Source organism: Gobius niger (genome assembly GCF_951799975.1).
Source record: "Gobius niger genome assembly, chromosome: 19".
In the NCBI taxonomy this organism is placed as follows: Eukaryota; Metazoa; Chordata; class Actinopteri; order Gobiiformes; family Gobiidae; genus Gobius; species Gobius niger.
The window spans coordinates 21488248-21511140 of record NC_136870.1 but is presented as its reverse complement, the minus strand read 5'-3'; the positions used below and the strand labels follow the sequence as shown (position 1 = coordinate 21511140).

Genomic DNA, 22893 nt, shown 5'->3' with positions numbered 1-22893 from the left:
CTGTTAATAGCTAGGCAGAAAGAAAGTTAAACTAATGAACTGCTGAACTAATAAGAAAGTGCTTTTATTTTGATGTGCTGGATCGAAACAGGACGTTTTTGGGCTGCGTTGTTATGATTTGAAGTTATGCACAGAGTCAATTACTCAGATTAAAAATATGCTGAGTATGAGTAATTTGAATTTCTCCACATCTACTTGTACTACTGTTGCAGGGTTCAATACTGTATGTTGGCCCACTGTGTTTGACAATGATATAGTTCATTTTTAAAGGATTCTTGAGTATCCCAGTGAGATAAAAGCGATTAACCTACTACTTTACCCGCAAGAATGAGGCGACACAGCGGAGCCTGATGATGACAGTGTTTTATTGGATCCAGAGCAGACAGGACTAGCCCGGCTGTTGCACTACATTTTGGCACAGATTATTCTTAAATAGTGTGACCACCCTGTATACGCCCTGGGTGCACAAAGCATCACTAACACACACCAATAAAATAAAAAAAAGAACTCTGACCTACACCGCCTTTCGGATCATCATTTTACAGCACACTCAACGTCAGTCCGCGTGTTTCCGAGTTTGTTTTTCGTAAAAGAGGAAGAAATAAGCTTTTTACGGATGTTTTCGTCGCAATGAGAGGTAATATATTCACACAATCCATGTCACCTGCTGTAACAGAGAGTAGTTATAGTATAGTACACAAAGATGTCCCCCAGATACACTTTACAATAATATAATAAGAAGAATATTTAAAAAAAAAAAAAAAGGAAGAAAGAAAGAAAGAAAGGAAAAAAGTCGTATAAGAAATAAAAGCATTTAAAGTTCTTGGATGATGAAAAAAAAGAAAAAAAAAAAGCGCAAGAAGTGGTTTTGGCTGAAGGGAAATGGGGAGACTGCAGTTAAACACTGGCGGTAACTATAGCGAGAAATGCACAAAGACGCAAAGGCTGTGTCCAAACCGCAACAAAATGAATAAATATAAACACATTTTAATACATACAAATGCTTCACTGTGAAGAAAACAAACGAGAATAAAAAATGTATTGGCTCCTAAAGATTTTTTACAGCAAAAATGGGGCTCTTCTTCCCTTAATGTTGTAATAATAATGTTATTAGTGATGATGTTTTACACCTTTACAAGGTATATATATGTTGTGCAGGCTCTCAGTCGTCCAGGGATTTTGGTAATAGTCAATAGTAGTGGAGATTATCAAAAATGATCGATGCAGGGTTGTTTACTTGTTTCCTTAAACTCAGAAACATCAGCCCCATCCAGTCGACAATAATTGATGTTCTCTACTACCATTGCCTGGTATATGCAGTTTATGGCAGTGTTTCTTAACCAACGGTATGGGGACCCCTGGGGGTTCACAAGCACTGAGCAGGGGGTACATGGTATAATCCCATATTTCAAAAGAAGATGAAAAGTTGTAGGATTTGAACATTTAAAAGAAATTAAATGTGATTCAAACACATTATTATTCTTCCACATGCCACTCAATTTGAAATCCTCTACCGAGATTTAAAATGTGCAAACCCTCAAGAGGTTATTACAGTGTTTATGTAATTGATTTGAACCATTTGAAGCAATAATCAAAGATAAAAAAAAAAAAGAGCCAAACAAATCCAAATATGGCATTAAAATTGCAGTTGGAACACAGCCCGAAAGTGACACGATTATTACACACAGTATCATGCATTCACCCACGAAAATTTTACATTCACGTCAATAAAATAAACCTTTTTTTTGTTGTATATAAAAACAAAACAAAAATATTCAGACTTTTGTAAGCAGATGATTGAGCGAGCTAGGCTTTTTGTCGTTGCAACCCAGGCTTCGTGTAACACTCTGCTCCGTGTAATTAGTTCCATAGCCTGTAACTTGTAAAAAGCTGGACATTCACTTTGTACACACACGTTTAAAACATGAACCCGGGGGCGCCGCTGGATTAAAGCAACGCCGCCACGCGGAGGACAAACGCAGGAACTACACCAGACTCAAGGAGGGGGGGGGGGGGGTTTGAGCAGAATGGAGTCTATTCTTACATCTTTATATTCCTATGTTGCGTTGAAGAGTGAGAGAGGGACAATAGTGAAATATTAACAGCGAAAGCTAATTCCCCCAAGGACGACGATTATCTGGACATCATGTTTCCTGTTTGGTGCCGTCGTGATATTGGTATACACAAAACAACTGATTGATTGATTGAATAACAGCGATTGTGCAGCTCAGGTGGGACATTAACACAATTTACAGCAGAAAACTCACTACCTTTGACAAGAGCAGTGAAATGGATCTGATACTATGAATTTTAACAGTATTTTGTTATGCAGATTTTAAAGGGGAGGTATTATGCAAAATCGACTTTTTCAAGCTTTACATCATGTTATTATGTCATTCCCTCATTAAAAAACATGCCTGAAGTGTTGCCTTGGCACATTCACGTATTTTTGAGTAATCTGTAAAATCTCTGATGGCGGCCATTTTAGGGATAGGTTTGCCTGAGTCCTCCTAGGAACGCCCCCACCTCCTGGAGACGCCTCCGAGCTTTCGTCACCAGCCGAGTAACCAACCACTGTTCCTCAGCAGAACCCCCCTCCCCACTGATGCCACAGGGGCGTGTCCGAAAGGGTCAGAGGTTCTTAAAGAGACAGGGGCCTATTTCAAGACATTCGCTACAGCCATTTTACAAGGCAGTTATTTTAATTTACTGCAGTTACAGACCAACAGAAGGTTTCGTCATCATTATAGTGTGATATAGACTGGTGCTATGTGATTGAAAAAAGCATAATACCCCCTCTTTAAGAATTAGAGAGTATAATTTTAAGCTGCAGAAGTGAAATTTACTTTTGTATCAGACTGCTGCATAATTAATGTATTAATGTATTAAAAGCCATTGTTATTGATAGTGGAAAAATGCAAAAATGAAATATAAAGAACACAACTGTTTCCCTTTAAAGGAGAAGAAGTTAGTTATTACGAAAGAGTGAAAAGTGAACCCCAAGTCTCGGTAACTCCTGCCTTTGACCTTTCCGGTGGCGGCGCAGAGGACCACGATTTATCCGCCCCAAAGACAAAACAAAAAAAACACATTTTGAGAAAAATAAAAAGCAAAATAACAAAAAAAAAAAAAAAAAAAGTGTCATATAGATATCGAACGTCAGGTATTGCACAAAGAAGGGTGGGTTTGGCCCCCGAAACGGTCAACACAAGGAGGGTGCTGCTTGTCCATGCGCCTCAGCTCTCCGGAAAAAATAGCGGACGATATCAACACAAACACTCAAATACAGGCTATTTACAGGACCGTCCCGCGTCGGGATGGGGCCGGGGAGGAGAAGCTTGAGTGTGGATGCTTTTAAATGGGGATTTTTTTCTGTCAGCAATAAAAGTGCACTGTGGAAATGTCTGCGAGTTGTAGAGCCCAGTCTCACAGGCATCGGGTTTAATAATATCGAATACTGGAAAATCACAGAAAAAGAGCTGAATTATATATAATACTACCTCTGAGTCTGTTATTTAGACTAATTATTGAAATGGCTTATGTAAAGTCAAAATAAGCTGTACAGTAAGAAACATAGCTTGGATTGTACGCTTTTGTAGGTCCCATTTGTTGCTCTATATACATATAAATTAACATAGAAATAAATCAATCTATAAAGTTTTTCTCTTCTTTACAATAATGGCTCATGCACACTCAATATCTTCAAATTGTGCGATTGTTTTCCATAAGTAACAACTGTTGTTGTTTGCGTCTTCAATAACAAATCGCTTCTACCACTGGACACTAGGGGGCAGAGGTTTGTGCAAATTGTTAAAATACTGTTTTTTAGTTTGTATCTGTGAGACTGGGCTGCTTATGCAGGGCTTGACATTAACACGAGACAATCGTATAAATGCGGAAAAAAATGTTGAAATGGTTTTGGTTTTCGCCATAATAAAGGTGAAATCATAAATATAAATACAGGGAAAAGTCACCCACTAACACAAAGACTGGCTGCAAGATTTACAATACTGTCACTGTGTCCTTGGGCAAAACACGTCACACATCTTGCATGTGTCATTGTATTAGCGAATGTGATTGGAGGCCGTTGGTCGAAGAGGACTGACCGACAAAAGTGAATAAATAATGTGGTTATTTGGTTTTCGATACCGATACCTGAACGATCTGAACTTTTTTATTACCGATACTAAAATATTTGTATAATAAATTAACCTATTCCTTTTCCTTCTATTGAATTTCTTTTGCATTTGTTTCATTTGTTTGAGGTGAAAGAAGAAGAAACTTCTTTTAAAGCAGTACTAAGTAACTCATGCCCCAAGAGGTCAAAAGCGGCACTGCAGGTGTCATAGTTACAATTTTTTACTCATTAATTGTCCGTGAGAGTAAATATTACGCTGACAGAAAAGACAAAGGAAGAGAGGGATATTGTACATCCAATTACACAATGGAGATTGATTTTTTTTCACTCAAACTTGGCTGTAAATACTGTTTAAGTGGCGCTAGCCCGCAGCTAGCTTTGCCCGTTAGCCTGTTAGCTTCTTCTTTGTGATTCCATTTGTGCAATTGTGGTTTTCTGATCATAGACACCAGGGGGAGATGAAACACCCCCCAATCATTCCATTAACACTTGTATGACCCCCAGAGGGACTATGAAAAGGGTTTATTAAGGTAAACAATCCCCAATTTTTAAAAATGTTTTCCCTTAAATTTAATTTTTTTTCCTCTCATTTTTTCCCCCACCATGATTGGTATCTCATGTGAACTTTTATATCGACTGAAGGAATAGCTACATCTATAGAGTCCCGCTCATCTCAAGGGTAAATCTGTCATAAGGTTTCACATTCTAATATTAGGCCAACGGCTAATCAGCTTTGTGGTAACTGCTGACCATAGTGTGACTATAATGTAAATACAGCAAGATACAGTACTTTTATATAACAGTTTATAAAGTTTCAAATAAATACTCGGATTAAAACTGTGTGTTTTATGGTCATGAGTCACCGCATTAGCAGATTAGCCTCCATCATTCTTTGAAACTCTGTACTTTTAATTCCTACAAAAAGTCTGTGGGAATGATGACTGGGATTTCTTTTTTCCAGAACCAAAGCGAGTTATTGGAGATAGTCGCTCGATCATGATTTAATTTTATATATTCGAAAAGTGAAAATGACAATGGTAGATTTTGAAGCACGATCCAAGAGGTTAATGTCAAGCCCTGTTTTTTTCATAGTCTTATTCATATACATAATAAACCCAGGCAACAAGAACAACACAATGCAAGTAAAGGATATTTCTGAAAGTAACGACAACCAATAGCATTTGTATATTACTATTTATATATATATTTATACTGTATGAGGGTGTGTTTTTTTTTTAGGTTTGCGTCTCCTCCGGCGCCGTGTATGAGAAGTCCTTGAACTCCTCCTGGTTGATCTGTCGGATGATGGCCTCGTCGGTCGGGGTCAAAATGGGGTCCTCCTTCGTGAAGTCCTGGTCGAAATTATTCACATCTCGTTTGGTTTTCTGAAACGCAAGACACATGAGTCACGTAACCCGCACAACTAATAATAATAAAAAAAATAATAATAATAATACATCGGTTTAATATAGCGCTTTTCTGGACACTCAAAGACGCTTTACATTGCAGTATTCATTCACTCCATACTTGGTGGTAGTAAGATACTATTGTAGCCACAGCTGCCCTGGGGTAGACTGACGGAAGCGAGGCAACCAGTCTGTGCCATCGGCCCCTCCGACCACACACTCACTCACTACATTCGCTAGGCTTCCTGGTGTTACCAAACGGTCTCCCACCCAAGTATCGACCAGGCCCTTTCCTGCTTAGCTTCCAAGGTCTGATGGGATTGGGCAGAGCGAAGGCGGTTTGGCCACAACCCCATAGGTTGGGTATGTTTTCAGAAAGGCTTAAAAATAAGATTAGAAAATATCCCTAATTGTAAAAAATGTAGGATTCACATAAAATCCCAGCAGAGGGCACTCTTCTTCCTCTTATGCACAAGTGACTAATGTAGCAAAGTTTGGGGAAGCTTTGAGATGATAGAACTTTCATTTTTGACCCATGTGAAAACGCTGGGGTACGTGTCATATTTTTAACCACACTGTTTTTTGTGTATTAGAAATAAAAATTGGTCTATAATAGACAGGCTCTGGAGCTCTGCGGAGGCTTGTCGCCGGTCCGCCCAATCCGCAAGGGCGGGGTTACCTGGAGGAGGAGACTTCGCAGGCTTGTTAATTTCACAGACCATTCGGGATCATTACTATGAATGAGGCTGAATAGATAATCATCGATCTGTTGCATACTCTATCTGTGTTTAAAGCAGTACTAAGTAACTCTTCCCCCTAGAGGCCATAAGCGCAACTGCAGGTGTCGTAGCAAGTTACGATTTTTGAACTTATCAATTGTCTTGGAGAATAAATACTACGCTGAGAGGAAAGGCGAAGGGAGAGAGGGATATTGTACATCCAATTATACAACGGAAATATTTTTTTTCACTCAAACTTGGCTGTAAATACTGTTTAAAGTGACGTTAGCCCGCAGTTAGCTTTGCCCGTTAGCATGTTAGCTTCTTCTTCGTGATTCCATTAGTGTGTATTGCTTGCTCTGGTCCGGTGGCAGTCAAGTTGCAAACATGGTTTTCTGGCCAGAGACACCAGGGGGAGATGAAAGACCTTCCAATCATCCCATAAACACTTGTATTACCCCCACAGGGACTACGGGAAGGATTTATTAAGGTAAACACGTTACTTAGTACTGCTTTAAACCTCAAGAGAGTTGATTTTGCATGATATGTCCAGTTTAACATGGAAGCAGCCTCAGCATCGTCAGTTCCGCCCACGCGCCACCGTCTCTAAACTATAAATAAATAACAAATGGCGTCCACAACCCATTAATTGATTCCCACTGAAAGCGTGTTTGCTTTGTGTGCTCTTACAATGCGGGGCTTAAAGGGCGGTTTGACCTTCCTCTGCTCCAGCAGCACCCAGTCGATCTCTCGGAAGAACGGGTGCGTTTTGATGGCCTCCTCGCAGCCCTGGGTCACCACGCAGCCCAGACGCTTCGCCGGGTTTTTGGTCATGAACTGGAAAGACGGGATAGATGTTTAGAAAATTCCGTCAAGGTGAACCACAACTCCACGGGCCCTGTTGAACATCATGACATCACACGGTCCCGTACCGCTCGCAGGATGGACACGGCCTCTTTGCTGAGCCACACGGGGTAGAGCACATCGTCGTGGAGGATGGACTCGAAGAGGTCGTCCTCGTTGTCCGCCTCGAAGGGGGGCTGTCCCGCCATCATCTCGTACATGAGCACCCCCAGAGCCCACCAGTCCACCGAGGCGCCGTACTCCAGCTCCTGCAAGATCTGACAAGCAAAGAACACGGCGGGTTAAGAAGAAGAACACTCTCAAACCAGATCAAAGCAGGTAGAATTCATTGCAACTTTTACAAACAGGATTTTCCTCATTTTTACCTACTTTAGCTGAATTGTCAATAAGTCGAATCCCTTCATTTAAAAGTTCTTTATTCAACACTCATGGACACAAAGCAGAAATTGGTGTAGACTTGCTAAACTAGTACTTTAGAGCTGGTTTAGATCGTAGTATAGTAGTATATAAGATCTAGTTTAGGCCATATCTGGATTAAGTGCTTGGTTATTATTAGACTATTTTCATCAGTTTGACCTCTTTATGCCTACCTGCCAGTTTAGCATTACTCAAATCGAAAAGCTTCTTGGACAAAAAGTGTCAAAACAGCGTCAAAAAACAAGAAGAAAACGAGTGACAAAAAATGTGACCAAAAAAACTACAAAAAGTAACTAAAAAGTAGCAAAAAAGTGACAAAAAAGCAAAAAAAAGTGATGAAAAAGTGACAAAAAAGTGACAAAAATGTGTCAAAAAAGTGACCAAAAAATTACAAAAAAGCAACAATAAAGTGGCAAAAAAGTGACAAAATCGAGACAAAAAAGGAACAAAAATGTGACAAAAAAGTGACAAAATCGAGACAAAAAAGCAACAAAAAAATTACAAAAAAGGAACAAAAAAGTGACAAAATCGAGACAAAAAAGCAACAAAAAAATTACAAAAAAGTAACAAAATGTGACAAAAAAGCTACAAAAAAAATGGCAAAAGAGAGACAAAAATGTGACAAAACAGAGACAAAAATTTGCTTCGGCGGGTGGTGGTTAAACCTATTTTAGTCCTTGTTTAGACCTTCTTTTGACTCTATTTAACAGCTTGTCAGCCAGACTACTCGCTTTTCCACTTCTTTACAACGGCATATAGTCTGGGATTCTGTGGATGGGCCTACTGACAAGAAGACAATCAGAGAACTGCACAGACCATCAAACATGGCTGGCTGATCAGGCTATGTATTTATTGCTTTTAAGGCATTTAAGTCTTTCGTGAGGTCCTAAATTGTGCACAAGGTTTATACAGCTAGCGAACTGTTAAACATCAGGAGGATAAACGCTTCACAGCTGAGCAGTCTTACCTCTGGGGCGATGTAGTCCGGTGTTCCACAGAAGGTGGTGGTGGTGACTCCGTTCATGATGCCCTCTTTGCACATCCCGAAGTCCGCCAGTTTGCAGTGGCCCTCCGCGTCCAGCAAAATGTTGTCCAGCTTCAAGTCCCTGACACCATAACAAAAGAGAAGTTATCTATGGCACGGTTTATAATTAATAAAGATGCAGGAGTTTGCTTTACAAGTGAGAGGTTTTCTATTAGAAATAAGTATAGATGTTGCCTGGATGTTCGGTCTAAAGATGGACAACAATCGAACCAGCTCTACTTTGAGAAGAGCAAATCAATATTTCACCTGTAGATGACGCCGTTGCGATGTAGGAACATGAGCGCAGAGGTGACTTCGGCGGCGTAGAATCGAGAGCGCGGCTCGTCGAACTTCCTGGACCTTTGTATCTGAAACATCAGGTCTCCTCCGTTCACGTACTCCATCACGAAGAACAGACGATCCTGAGGCGAGAAAGAGCGCAGTCAGGGAACCAAGACTCCTTCAACAAGTGACACAACCGATTGCTGAAGTCATATTGCTGCGTACCCGTGTCTGGAAGCAGCAGTAGAGCTGGGTGAGGTAGGGGTGTCTCCGGGCCAGCGCCAGGATGCGTTTCTCGGTCATGGTGCAGTCCACGTCGTCGTCCTGGAGGATCACGTCTTTCTTCAGGACTTTGACGGCGTACACCTCCTCCGTGCCCTTCAGCTCAGCCAGCATCACCTGCCAAAAGACCTCCAGCTTAGAATATCCTGAACTGAAGCTTTCAGACAAAGAAGCAGAGGCTACACAAACAGCTTCCAGCGAAACAGCAGATAATGGTGTGAAATGAAATTATTTATTTTATTTGTATTTGTAGCCCCCGCCTTAAAAGTGATGAAAAAGTGACGAAAAAGTGATGAAAAAGTGACAAAAAATACAAAAAAATTTCTCACTAGCGAAAAAGTGAGAAAAATGTGATGAAAAAGTGAGAAAAATATGACGAAAAAGTAAAACTGGTAAAAAATGTGATAAAAAAGGGACGAAAAAGTGACAAAAAATGTATGAAAAAATGGCAAAAAAAGTGACAAAAATGTGATGAAAAAGTGACAAAAATATGATGAAAAAGTGACAAAAAAGTGACAAAAATGTAATGAAAAAGTGACAAAAATATGACGAAAAAGTAACAAAGTGTGGTGAAAAAGTGACAAAAATGTGATTAAAAAAATGAAAAAAAAAAAGTGATGAAAAAGTGACAAAAAATACAAAAATGTAGCGAAAAAGTGACAAAAATATGACGAAAAAGGAAAAAAAGCGGGTGGAAAAAAGTGACAAAAATGGATGAAAAAATGACAAAAAAGTGACAAAAAGATGATGAAAAAGTGACAAAAAGATGATGAAAAAGTGACAAAAATGAGATGAAAAAGTGACAAAAAATGAATGAAAATTGAAGAAAAAAAAGTGACCTAAAAGTGACAAAAAATTGACGAAAATATGACAAAACAGTAACGAAAGATTTTTAGATGAGTTTTGTAATTCTTAGCTTTCGAATGAGGCGTTACACTGGCCTATAGGCTAAAACCTTTTAGATTTGGCTAAAGCTGCACTGGGGAAAACGCACCTGGTGAAGGCGGGGGGTTAAGAGGTCAACACGCACTGTCCCAAAGAAATAAATAAACAAAGCAACACTATTGTCCCAGTTGAGAAATCTGTCTTCTGCATTTTATCCATCCTTCAACCAGAAACAGAATCTTTTTGTCCCTAAATAGAAATTTGTCTTGGGCTAAAGTGCAGCAGCTGCCGCCAATAAAAAACATGAAGATCATAAAAACAGCCGGTGCCTCAGGGCGACCGCAGAGCAGCGCCTGGGGACCCATCGTACGGTTCTTGGTAAGCAGCATCAAGCAGAGGATTTTTAGATTGCTGTGCACGTTTTGGGGAAACCAGAGACTTTTCGGCTGTGAGGGTTAAGTTAAAGCTGCTTTTCCAGCAAACTCTTAATGGAAAACTGTACGATAAGGGAAAAAGAGGAGTAAACACTGCTCAGGTGTGTCCACGGACCTTGCCGAAGCTGCCTTTGCCCAGGACCTTGATGAAGTTGAAGTCTTTGAGTGTCCGGCGTTGGCACTGCCCGTTTTCGCGGCCCGCGGACGACGAGGAGGAGGTGGAGGAGGAAGAGGAGGAGGTGGAGGAGGCGGAGGAGGAAGAGTTCTGAGGCCCGCCCTGGTCGAGAGACAGGACGTCCTGCAGCCGCTCCAGCTCCGACAGTTCTGAGGGACAACAGCGGGACACGTGGTACAATGAACGTTTGCATATTCTACAATGAGTTCTGTTTTCCCTTTGATTACGATGTATTTGAAAGGAAAGTCCACATGTAAAATCTCATCATTAATTCAATTTATTTAGCGAAGAATGTACTGAAACTAATAATAAAACCCTTTTTCATTCCTTGTAGTCGACTGAAAAGCTCCTAAAATACCAGTGACATTCTCTTTAAAGGGCATCAAGTTAAAAATGTATCCGAGGTGCAGGCTGCGTTGCATTAGTTTTGTCCGGTTTGGCTCGTGAACATAGAAAACACAAAGTTACTCTTTCTCAGATGGAAAGGTGTGAAGACATGACTAACTGTGAGGAGCACATGGCGGTGGGCGGCGGGCTACACTCTCTCTATAAATCAGCCTTTAACGGCAATAGTGCTACAATTTAGAAGGTACGTTTGCTTTGAACTGTTTCCTCTCGGTTTTCTTTGTTAATAAATGTAGTAAGAGTAAGTGTAAGAGTTGGTTTTACCCTGCTGTGAGGGCGAGGTGGGCACGGCTGGGGGGCTGAAGCCTCTGTCCTCACTTTGGGACAGCTCTGGAGGCGACTGGGGAGGGTCCTGCCCTGGAGTCAACTGCACAAACACAAAACACAACAAGAGGCTGTGAGGGGCTGTTGGGTCATGGTATTGCACCTGTGTGGACATCAATATGTGATTCTGGTTTTATTTCAATGTGTTCAATCCTAAAACTGATCACTGGTTCAAAGACTGAACTGTAGCTAATCGTTCACTATGTTTAGATTTCCACTATTGTGGGATTTTCGTGGAGAGCATGAAAAATAAATATTTTAGGAAACCTTCTGGTATAAGTAATGAGAAAAGCAATGTTTCCATTTGCCCTTGTCATTTGGTGAAATTGTGCAATTAAACCATTTCACCAAATGGAATTTTCTGCCAAACTACGTGTTTACTCCCCATGTAAATGTTACTATCAACTACTATTTATATTTATATTTTTATTTTTTTACATATCAGAGCAAATGGAAACATTGTTTTTCTGATTGCTTATTTAATAAAGTTTTCAAAAAGGAAAGATAGATAGATTGTGTTGTTTGTTGGCAACTTATGTGAAATAAAAAGATAATGAAAAAAATAAATAAATAGACATATAGACAATTTTTGTTTTGTCCTAATTTTTTGCCAAATTACTCAACCCCCTATTTTTTTCCTGATTTCATTTTTTTTTCCTTACTTTTTTCCAAAATTACTCCCCATGTTTTATCACATGAACCCGATATTGCAAATCTGCAGATCTTCAAACATTATTATGTTCTGTTTTCTGGTTCTGGTATAGGTATTGAAAAAAATATTGCTCAGGTATCTGTAGCTAAAACCAAGTATCGTTAAAGTACTGGTATTGAAAAAAATGTAAAAGTACCCAGCCCTACTTAGAAATGCTAAAAAGCAAAACTCATTTATAAATGTATTAATGGAAAACCCCAGCATCTTCTAGAAATGTAGCTTCTGGTTTAGTAAATCAGGAACTTTAAATGTGTTTAGCTGAGGTTAGTGTCACTCTGTGGTATTGTTGTATACTGACTGACTTACTCAGAGTATTCCCAAATATGAGACACGGCTTCACATCTGTCGCAGCTCTGTCTTTGTTCATATAACGGTTTTATTTTTTAATCTTTATCCCGCTCGCTGTGAGACCTCCCACCAGCGTTTCTGAGTTACGACATAAGACTTGACCGATAAGTAATCTCCCTCTTGCCTAAGACGGTCAAATAATTCACTTCTACTTCCAACCAGTAAGATTATCTGGCTGTACCTTCCTCCTGCGCTGGGCCGTGTTGGAGATTTTGTCCGGGGTCACGCCGAGGTCGGCCAGCACTTTGGCGATGCCGCGGGCGTCCACTCCGCAGTTGGGAGCCACGTTCTTCTCGCAGCGACGGTGCACATTCATCTTACACACTGCACGACAACAACGGCAGGCTTGAGCTCAACATGATGAAGAAAAATGAACTTACATACAAAATAAAATTATGTCATTTAAGATGGTACAGCAAGGCCTAATTCATTAAGTCTATTATTCAATTGGAATATTTCTATGGACTGGTTTTATGTAGACTGTAAGGCTGCACAATATATCGCGAAAAATATCGTATCGCGATATTACCTGATGCAATATCCATATCGCGAGAAGCCACAATATATCGCAACATCACCATAGCCTTCATTTGACTGAGATCGACCCATTTTTTTTTTGCAAACTCAAACTCCTGCATTGAAGTCATGTGTAAATGTTCAGTTTTAGTTTAACATTTACTAGCTTTGTTAAATTCTACCCTTGTTTTGGTCCTGATTGGGTGTTTTTTAAGTCTTCTTTTGACACAATTTGCTGAAAAAAAAAAAAAAAGGAACATACTGTGTTTGGTGAAATATCGCAATAATATCGTTATCGCGATATTGCACAGCCGTATCGCATATCGCAAGTCACTTCAATATCGTGCAGCCCTAGTAGACTGCTAAATTTCAACAATATTCAAAGATTTGCTTTAATACGATTGGCCCATAGAATCGTAAATAAGACTGCACCAACACCACTTAAACATTTCAGTGTAGCATTCCCAAACGTAAAACTGCTTTTGCACAATCAGCCTTCTCATATAAAGCAATAAAGGAATGGAACGAGCTCACAACAGACCTGAAAAGTCAAACAGACTCTTTTCAGTTCACAGTAGAACTTAAAAAGTGGCTTTGGAGCACTCAGAGCTGCTCACACTGAGGTGAACACTACTGTATGTTTGAACCACAGGACAACTTATGTGTATATATTCATGTACAAGAACATTTTACTGTTTGAAATGTTTTGTTAAATGTGTGTTTGTGCTTATAAATGTGAATGTGACACAGTAAATGAGAGGTGTGGCTGCATTATACAGGCGTGATGCTGTGTATGTGTCAGCGAGAGGGCTTGTTCTGATTGCTTATTCATTGCATGCTATTGTATATAAAATGTTACTGTATTTTTTCTATGTAACCAGGGACTGCAGATGGAAACTAGCCATTTAGCTATAATCTGGTGCAGAACATATCTGTCTTTGAGCTTAATGTTGCTCTTTTTAGTTCATTCAGTCAGAGATAATTTTGGCACTATTTGCTGTAGATGGAGCTCCTTATGTTTGTATCAGCTCCACGCCTGCTTGTGTATCTGTTCAAAAGCAGGACTTTGTAAAGAATGAGAAAATACAAAATGTATTCTGGCCCACAGCCACTTTCGCCGGAAATGTCGGAAATACAGCACATTTACATATCTATCACTAATGATTTATTATTATTTATTTATTGCATGGTGTACACCAGGGGTAGGCAACGTCAGGCCCGGGGGCCAAATCCGGCCCTCCAGCACAGAGCCTCTGGCCCCCAATATGATTGTGAGAAATATGATTATGCAAATACCTGTTAAAGTACACTAAAACTGCGATAAATAGTGTCTTTTTATGGTGTATTTTTTAAATGTCTTTGGAAAACATCCCACTTGGTCATATATAATGTAAAACAGTGATTCTCAACTGGTGGGTCGGGGACTCAAAAGTGGGTCGCGAGCCTAGGGAACTTTCTTTCAATATTTTCAATCTGAAACTACACGGAAACACACTGGAGTCTGTTGAAATTTGTATTATTGGGTTGTTTTGATCATAATTTCAGTCTTCAAAGCAAATCTATGGCTTGTTCAATGAAAACGTGGGATAAATGCAACATTTTATATGATATATGACAAATTACAGTTTTATTTGGGTCATACTTTGTCATTAAGGTAATGGCGGGTCTCGGAGCCGGACCACTTTAGAACCACTGATGTAAAACAATGGCATTTGCAGAAAATGGTTCTTAACTTTTGGCTACAATAGTGAGGTTCGGCCCTTGGTGTTTTGGCTATGATGAAAATGGGCCCTTCATGATGCAAACTTGCCTACCCCTGGTGTACACCTTTATCAAACCTTGCACTGTGTAAATTGCCTGTACTAACATGTGTAATTACTTCCTTCTTCCCTGTAATTACACATGGAACTAGCAGGCTGTAATCTAAAGTGTTGCCCTTTTTTAAATGCTTTTATTATATTTCACTTCTTCAATGCGTGATTAAAATACATTTGTTGTAATGAGTGAAAAAGTCTCTGAGGACTTAACTTCGACACACTGAGTTCCGATACACTGGGGTGAAAACAGACTGACCTTTGCACTGCAGGCCCTGCCTCATGAGCCCCCACAGCAGAGAGCCGCAGTGGTCGCAGAACGTGGGCACCTTGTAGTTGTGAATGCTGAACTTGTGAGGCATGTTTACGCTGAACCGCTGGGATCCCACCTGCAGGGGGCGACACACCGTCAAACACTGACTCTGCATTATGTCACAGGCAAATGGGCAGAGAGAGAGGGGGGGGGGGGGGTGCTACCTCCTCTGGCGTGTCCTCCTGCTTCTTCATCCCAGCACATTTGGTGATGATGAGCTCGTGGCAGCGCTTGTGGACCACACATGTGCACACTGGAGCAAAAACAATGAGCAGAATGTATATTAAAATACACAAAGGCATGATTTGGGAAGTGCACACTCTTAAACAGCTGACTAGGGCTGGGAACTGCTAAACGATACCAGTCTGGTGTGAAAAAAATAAAAGTATTGAAAGTATTGAATGCAGATACCAAAAAGAAATGCTGTTGGTCATCAAAAATTTAAAAGAAAAAAAAAGCTAAAAATATTTTAATAAGTGGACAAAATTGGGAAAAACAAGTGGAACAAGTGAGGTAAATTTGAGAAAAATTGGGGAAATTTTTTTTTGAAACATTTGGGAAAAATGATTAAAAAAAAGGCGGTGAAAAAAATTTAATTAGCGGAAAAAACACAGAAAAATTGGGAAAAAATGTTGAGAAAGAATATGGATTTTGTTTTAGTTAAAGGAAGTTTCTTGGTTGTTTCACCTAAAAAAAAAATGCAAAAAATACAAATACAAAAGAAATTAAATGGAAGAAAAATAAACAAATTAACATAATTAATCTGTTTTATGGTTCAATACGACAAATAATTCAGAGGTCAGTATCAAAAACCAAGTATCGTTAAGGAGCTATACCTGATTTTACTTCTAGAAATGGAATGAAATGTATTTTGTCCTCCTTTAGTATATTGTAAACTTATGCGTTTGTGGGGAAAACAGCGTGCATCAAATTATAAAACATTTGTATCAATTTTATGAACTTAAGGCTATTGTTCGAGCATTTTTGTGAAAGTGACCCTGCAAGTTGTGAAATGTGCCTATAAACTAGTCCCTATAAAGAATTTGGATGCTACAAATATACAAGAAAAGCTTCCTTGTCCTTGTTTAGTTCTGCCCTGGTTTAGTCCTGATATAATCTATGCTTTTACCCTGATCCAGGCAATATTCATCTTCATAATGATCATGCCCCTGCTTCATAAAAAAACCCTCATCTGGGACAGTTCCTCAGATGGAAAAGTGTAAAAACCACACACTCTACTTCAGTCGCTTCTGGCTCTGAAACTGAACCTGGGCCATCACTCGTGTGCAGTGTCTGGGCTGAATAAATGATAATGTTTGGTGTCATTTTGAACAAAGGTGAAGAGGGAAGCACTCACCCTGACACTGGTAGCCCTGCTTCCCCAAGACGCCCCTGAGGAAGAGCACAAAAGAACAGAGCATTAACAACACACATGTGACGAGAAATGAGACAGTGATATAATCCTGCAAAATAATACATCTTTTAATGACCTAGCAAAATGAATCCACATTTTCTTCTTTCCTTGCACTTGTCGAGCTGTTCAACAGTTCAGGTCAATAGTGCGGCGGTGATGACATCGCGCTTATCAATACCATGGGGCAAAAGTGGCTCGAGCGATCGTCCACTGAAGGTCAGTGGTTTGCATCCTGGCTTTGACAAGTGCTGACTGTTGGGAAAGACACTTAACCCACTCTGCCTTTATATGAATGTACAGTATAAGAGAGTGGCTGAGAGTGCAGATTAATCCAATCCAATCCAATCCACTTTATTTGTATAGCACATTTAACCAACAAAAATGTTTCCAAAGTGCTGCACATGAGATCCTAAAAACAGATACAATACTTATAAGCTCTACCACAAAAAAAATAAAAATAAATAAATAAACTAAAACCTGCATAAAACAATAAATAGTTTGTAAAAGACTATTATATATATAAGATTAGCAGCCCTGGTTCTGTCAGTCTACCCCACGGCTGCTGTGGCTGCAGGAGTAGTTTACCACAACTGAATACAGATGACTATAGTCGACTGTAGACACTTTAAAATGTTTGTTGTACAGAACTTTGGGCAGATGTAGCTGTTTTAAATGTGCTATATAAATAAAGTTGTACTGCACCCTTGTGGGAACTGTTACCGTAAATGCTCTAATATAGGCCCGGGCCTTTATTTACTCAAGGGCATCTAGGACCGGGCCTTTATTGGAACCAGGCCACAATTAGAGACAGGCCTTTATTTCTATTTGAGCAAAACGGACTACCAGGAAAATGAACAAAAACGAGATTTGTGTCTATTTGCACCTAAAATATTAGGTTCATTTATTAATTAACATTTCAAACCCTCTCCCAGCGGCTGGAACATTGACACCTTTTATTTTGTCGGGACAACAGGAAGTGTTTCGTTGCTATTAGCGGAGCTTTGACATCAATGTCACTGCAGGTCTGTTTTGTTTTTACCGCAAACCGGATTATTTGTTGTTATCTTGTGTAAAGGCGAGTTTAGACGGAGCGTTTGCGTTCGTGATCGATCATGAGACTGACCCGAGAGAAGACGAGACGCTCGCGCTGATCGGAGGAGTTATTTTGAGGCGTGGGACTGACCTGCGCATGGAGCAGCTGGACGTGCTTTGAAGACGCGATGGTGACTTTATTAAAACCCTGGAGGGTCACACAACATTTGTTGTTTGCCCTGTTTCCAAACATAGTCACAGGAGGTTTGAAAAGTGGCTAAATCTGTGTCAAAGTTACGCTCGGATCAGCTCCTCCGCAGCGTCCCTATCGGCCCGGGTTCCCGTTTTTTTACTTCCTGCACGTGAGTTATCATTTGCACGAGCATGAGACAAATTCCTAACATGGGGAATATTTCTACCGCTATAGTTTCTAATAATAGCTTTAATTTGCCTCCGCCAGCCGCGAACCCAGCCTCTGTTAGAGACCCGGCCGCTAATGGAACACAGGCCAGTATTAGAGAATTTACGGTATTTGTGTTTTGAGTTTTGTATACTTTGTCCTTTTGATGCTTCCGTAGGTCAGTGATGTTCCAAGCATTGACAGTAGTCTCTCTAAAATTAAAACTCCACAGTGTTCCCGCCTGTACCTTTTAATTTGGCTCTACAAAAATATCTATCTGTAAGTATTGAGATTATATTGATGTTAGCTTCCATTAGACACCAAATTTAGTCATTTTAGTAAGTTTCCAATTCGTGATTTCTAAGAATATATTAGGCGCTAATTCCGTTAGCATCCCTATGGCTTTTTCCATGTATGTTAGCATCGTGCTAATCGCTCGCTAATGAGATCTTTTTTTTATTGGTTTAGTTATCTCTGAGCTACTTATTTTATATTTTCAATGTATATTTGACCAGATGAGATTGTAATATGCACCCATTGTGTTTGTGTATGTTGCAGTTTTACAGCGCTTCAGTAAATCATCACCAAAACAGCAAGACGCTACAAAAATTGAAGTGAGTTAATATTTTGGCCCCACCTCTGCCATCACTTTTCCTAAAACATTTCTGTTAACTGATAAGAGGCTAAAAAAGTAGGAGTGAGGGGCCACATGAGTAACATGAATTGAGTTAGATAACTTTAAAGCAGTACTAAGTAACTCTTGCCATAAGTGCAACTGCAGGTGTCGTAGCAAGATCCAATTTTTTTTACTTATTAATTGTCTGTGAGAGTAAATACTACGCTACTCACATAAAGGGATCGTAGTGTTAACAAAGGGGCAGATATAAGATTATCTTCTCTCTGCTTTGAAACTCCATTGGCTTAGCTATTTTGTTGTATATATTCTAATGTCAGTTTCAATTGAAATAAATACATTGAAAAATATTGAGCCACTTGTGCCTACTCTGGCGGGGATAGTCATGGTGCTTCTGATACACTGATACACAATTCAGCGTGGAAAGAGAGTGGGAAGAGAGTCAATAGTTTGGGAGGCCGGATCCACCCCCACGGGCCGCCATTTGCCCACCTCTGGTACAGCACTTCCCCACCTCCAAGGGGCACTCGAAGAGCTTTATACCAGGGAATCACTCACTCACCATTCACACTCAAACAGACACAACTTTCCCATATTTCAGACGGGTTCTGTCCTCACCAGATGAAGTCGCGGCAGTGGGAGCAGTAGGTGGGCTGGCGCAGGTACGTGGCCATGAACTTGTGCCCGTTGACCTGGTGCACCCTCCTCCGCACCGCGCCCTGCCGTCTGCGCGGCCCGATCCGCTCTCGAAACACGCGCTCCTCATTGTCGTTGGTCCCTGACGCTGCGGAGAAAACAAAGAGTCATTAGAAAATACGTCCGAAATGTATCAACTCTGCGAACTGTGACATTAGTAAAACAAAACATGGCCATTTCAGATTCATAGTAGTATTAACCTCTTGACTCCCGCCTGAACTGAGAGCATTTTCTCCAGTTCAGCTTTACCCAAATCCTGTAGGCCAGTGTAACGCCTCATTTGAAAGCTAAGATCTACAAAACTCATCCAAATGGATCTTTTTCCTCACGATTTTTTTCCCATCATTTTTCAACTTTTTTGTCATTTTTTTGTAATTTTTTGTCAAATTTCTGTCCATTTTTTGTCACATTTTTGTCATTTTTATTTCATTTTTTTGGTCAAATTTTTATCAAATTCTTGTCATTTTTTGGTCACTTTTTGTCACATTTTCGTCACTTTTTTGTCAAAGTTTTCTCACTTTTTTGTCACATTTTCATCATTGTTTTCGTCTCAGTTCTGTCGCTATTTTCACACCTTTTTTCCAGAAGCTTTTGGATTGGGGTAAAGCCAAACTGGAGAAAATGTGCTTGGTTCAGGTGGGAGTTAAGGGGTTAAACTTACACTTTTTTGATTAGATAATGCCATATTGATCTAAAGCAGCTGAAACAAAATATCCAGTAGTTTCACTTCCTCTTTGTTATGGGATCTCCCTGTAAGCCCCTCCCACCCCCTCCTCTTGCTCTCCTTTGCTGCGCAGCTGTTTCAATAAAGAGGGAAAAAATGTGTCAGGGCAGATCGTGTGGCTGTAGTGAAGCTTTGGCGAGTGTTGTTGCTTTGTGATTGAAGGATTAAGCTGAGCAAGACATCAAGAGGTGAGGAAAGCATTTCCTTGATACACAGGGCCCCAGGAGGAGCTTTTTTGGAGCTGTCGCCGCGCTGCTAAGAATAGCCACTGGAGAAGATCCAAAACTTGCTCAAGGATGTGTCAGGGGGTCAAAACACAACTCCAGGTATGTAGCATGGTAAAAAAGCTCTACAGCTCTACAAAGTCAATTTTGCATTATGTCCCCACTTTAACAACAGTAGGCAGTGGCCAAAGCAGCAACATTTTGTATCTGAAGCTTGTGTGTATGTTTGGTAAATGATCACATACAGGTGAAACTCGGAAAATTAGAATATCGTTCAAAAGTTCATTTATTTCTGTAATTCAACTTAAAATGTGAAACTAATATATGATAGAGACTCAGTACATGCAAAGTGACATATGTCAAGCCTTTGTTTGTTGTAATTTTGATGATTATGGCTGACAGCCCATTTTCAAAATATTCAAATTTTATGAGATTTTTAATTTGGGGGTTTTACAAGTTGAGCCGTAATAATCAAAATGAAAACACATGGGTTTGAATCCCAGCTCGTCGTGTCCATGGGCAAGACACTTCACCCACCTTGCCTCCAGTGTCTGCATACTAGGGGTGGGAACCTGTATACCTCACGATTCGATATGATACATGACTTGCGATAACGATTATCTCACGATACACCGATACTGCGATAATCGATATATTGCACAAAAATAACCTACGATACCTTGCGATAAAAAAAACATGCTACTTGTAACCTTTATAATAGCATACTACACTTAATTCATCATTTACATTTTTTTTCATGAGTCATTTACATTGAAATAAATGCAGTACTACAACATGTAACAATATCTCAGGATGAAAATAAAACACAATTGATTGATAGAGGCATTTTTATGAACTAATCATTGCTCAAGATGATAACAGTTAAAACACGGCTCCAGAGACGCATGTTTATGTGTTTTTAACCAATAATGTGGCACAAACGTAGCTGCTCTGTCTATCAACAGCAGGATTTACTAAAGATCTGCTTCACTCCACAGACTAAATTAGTACATCAAAGAGGAATGTGATTTTTACAGTTTGTCATGTCAACAGAGTCTCAATCTGAGTCAGTATTTAAGCTGCTCAAGACGTTAGCATGCTACAGGTTAGCAAGTGTCATCAATCAACTGTCAATGGCTTCAACACGATAAACACATGTGTGGCTCACATCTATGAACACTGAGGAAATACTGCAGTAACAGCTCAGCTCTGACCTCGGTCACATGTTGCATCCAAGGCTAGATGTTTGTGGTTCAGGGCTTTCTCTTGGAGAGGTCAGAGTTGAGCTGTTGAAGCTAAATGCTAACTGGTAGCATGCTAACATCTTGAGCATCTTAAACACTGACTCACTGGTTTCTTCACATAAACGTGCGCTCTCTGAGGGCATGTTTTAACTGTTATCTTCTTGAGCAATGTCACATGTTGTAGTACGGCATAATTCACCTTCGGCATTCAAAATGGCCGCCATAACAACAAAAGCCACATGGCTGAAAGGCATGTATAAAGAACATCCAATCACATGACAAAACAGATAAATAATAAATAACTGTACATTTGTTTCTCTCATTCATACTCATGTGATGCTCAACATGACATTTACTGAAAACATTTCCGATAGAAACATCTGAAATGCTTTCCTGACCGAGATTATAAAAGCTCACTTTCGCCCCCCTGGAACCTGGATTACAGTGTGAGCCGTGCTGTGCTTCTTGAAGGCTCTGTACCATACGCCCAGCAGCAGCAGGAGCAGCAGCAGCAGCGGCGGCGGTGGCGGCACCATACGTCGGCGCTATTTATACCTGCAGTGTGTGGGCACTAAACGCAGGACGACACATTCAACACTCCTCCATCACGGGCCGCGCAGCCCCAGTAGCCCATCATCTCTGCCTCAAAGACGAGCGCTTTCCATCTTAGCACCAGAGAACCACCTCCACAGGCCGCCCACGCACAAGAAAACTTCCTCAATGCATTAGTCCCGGCCTCTCTCGCTCTCTCTTTCTTGCCTTTCTCTGTCTATCCAGTCAAACCCCCTCCTCTCTCTCTCTGGCTTTCTCTTGTTTTTCAATCTACAGGGTCAACACAGGAAGCAGCAAGTCCAATTTCATTGATTTTAATGCCCAAATTCAATATTTTTATGCCACAAATGCATTTTTCATAAACATTAGTGACCAATTTGTACATTCGATTGTGAACATTTGGATAAATAAAGGTTAAATGGACACAACGTGCAAAAAAAATGTGTGTAAAATAAAACAGAGAATATCAGCAAAACCTGTAGTTGGAAGTGTGCTTTATAATCATCATCATCAACCTTTATCGCAGACACGAGGTCCAGTCAGCCATCTTGACTCTCTATCAATCAATGATATTTAAGGCCTTTATTTTGTCATAATTCCCTTATACACCTTCCCTGATCTATCTCATCCAATAATCGCAAAATTTGTCTTGAATGTGCTAACTCCTGTCTTTTTAAACACACCACCTACTTTAGGGCATAACATTGTCAATCACTAGTGAGGTGCCACTCAAACCTTGTTTTTAATGCAACCCACAGTATAGGGCTCATACTTTGTCTTCCTTTTGTGTGTGCACTGTGGGTGTGCCTGTGTGTGCCCGTACATGCTTGCCTGTATGTATATGTGGGTGGGCTGGTGTAGTTTGATGGCCTTGGTGTCACCACTGCACCATTGTAGCTCAAAGGAGCTGTACCT

The 22893-nt window shown here is 40.2% G+C and overlaps 1 protein-coding gene across 1 annotated transcript in view; it reads right to left on the bottom strand.

The window, feature by feature from the left end:
* Nucleotides 1-5207: 5207 nt before the first annotated feature.
* Nucleotides 5208-22893, bottom strand: part of prkcea (protein kinase C, epsilon a) — a 60804-nt gene continuing 43118 nt past the window's right edge. Inside the window, exons 3-15 of the mRNA XM_079577148.1 lie at nt 19157-19322; nt 16416-16450; nt 15223-15311; nt 15005-15134; nt 12597-12739; nt 11296-11398; nt 10567-10775; nt 9076-9249; nt 8836-8990; nt 8512-8650; nt 7196-7384; nt 6954-7100; nt 5208-5523 (exon numbers count right to left, since the gene is read on the bottom strand). Coding sequence (XP_079433274.1) covers nt 5374-5523; nt 6954-7100; nt 7196-7384; nt 8512-8650; nt 8836-8990; nt 9076-9249; nt 10567-10775; nt 11296-11398; nt 12597-12739; nt 15005-15134; nt 15223-15311; nt 16416-16450; nt 19157-19322 — 1829 coding nt within the window. The 3' untranslated portion in view covers nt 5208-5373. The remainder of the gene's footprint in view (nt 5524-6953; nt 7101-7195; nt 7385-8511; nt 8651-8835; nt 8991-9075; nt 9250-10566; nt 10776-11295; nt 11399-12596; nt 12740-15004; nt 15135-15222; nt 15312-16415; nt 16451-19156; nt 19323-22893) is intronic.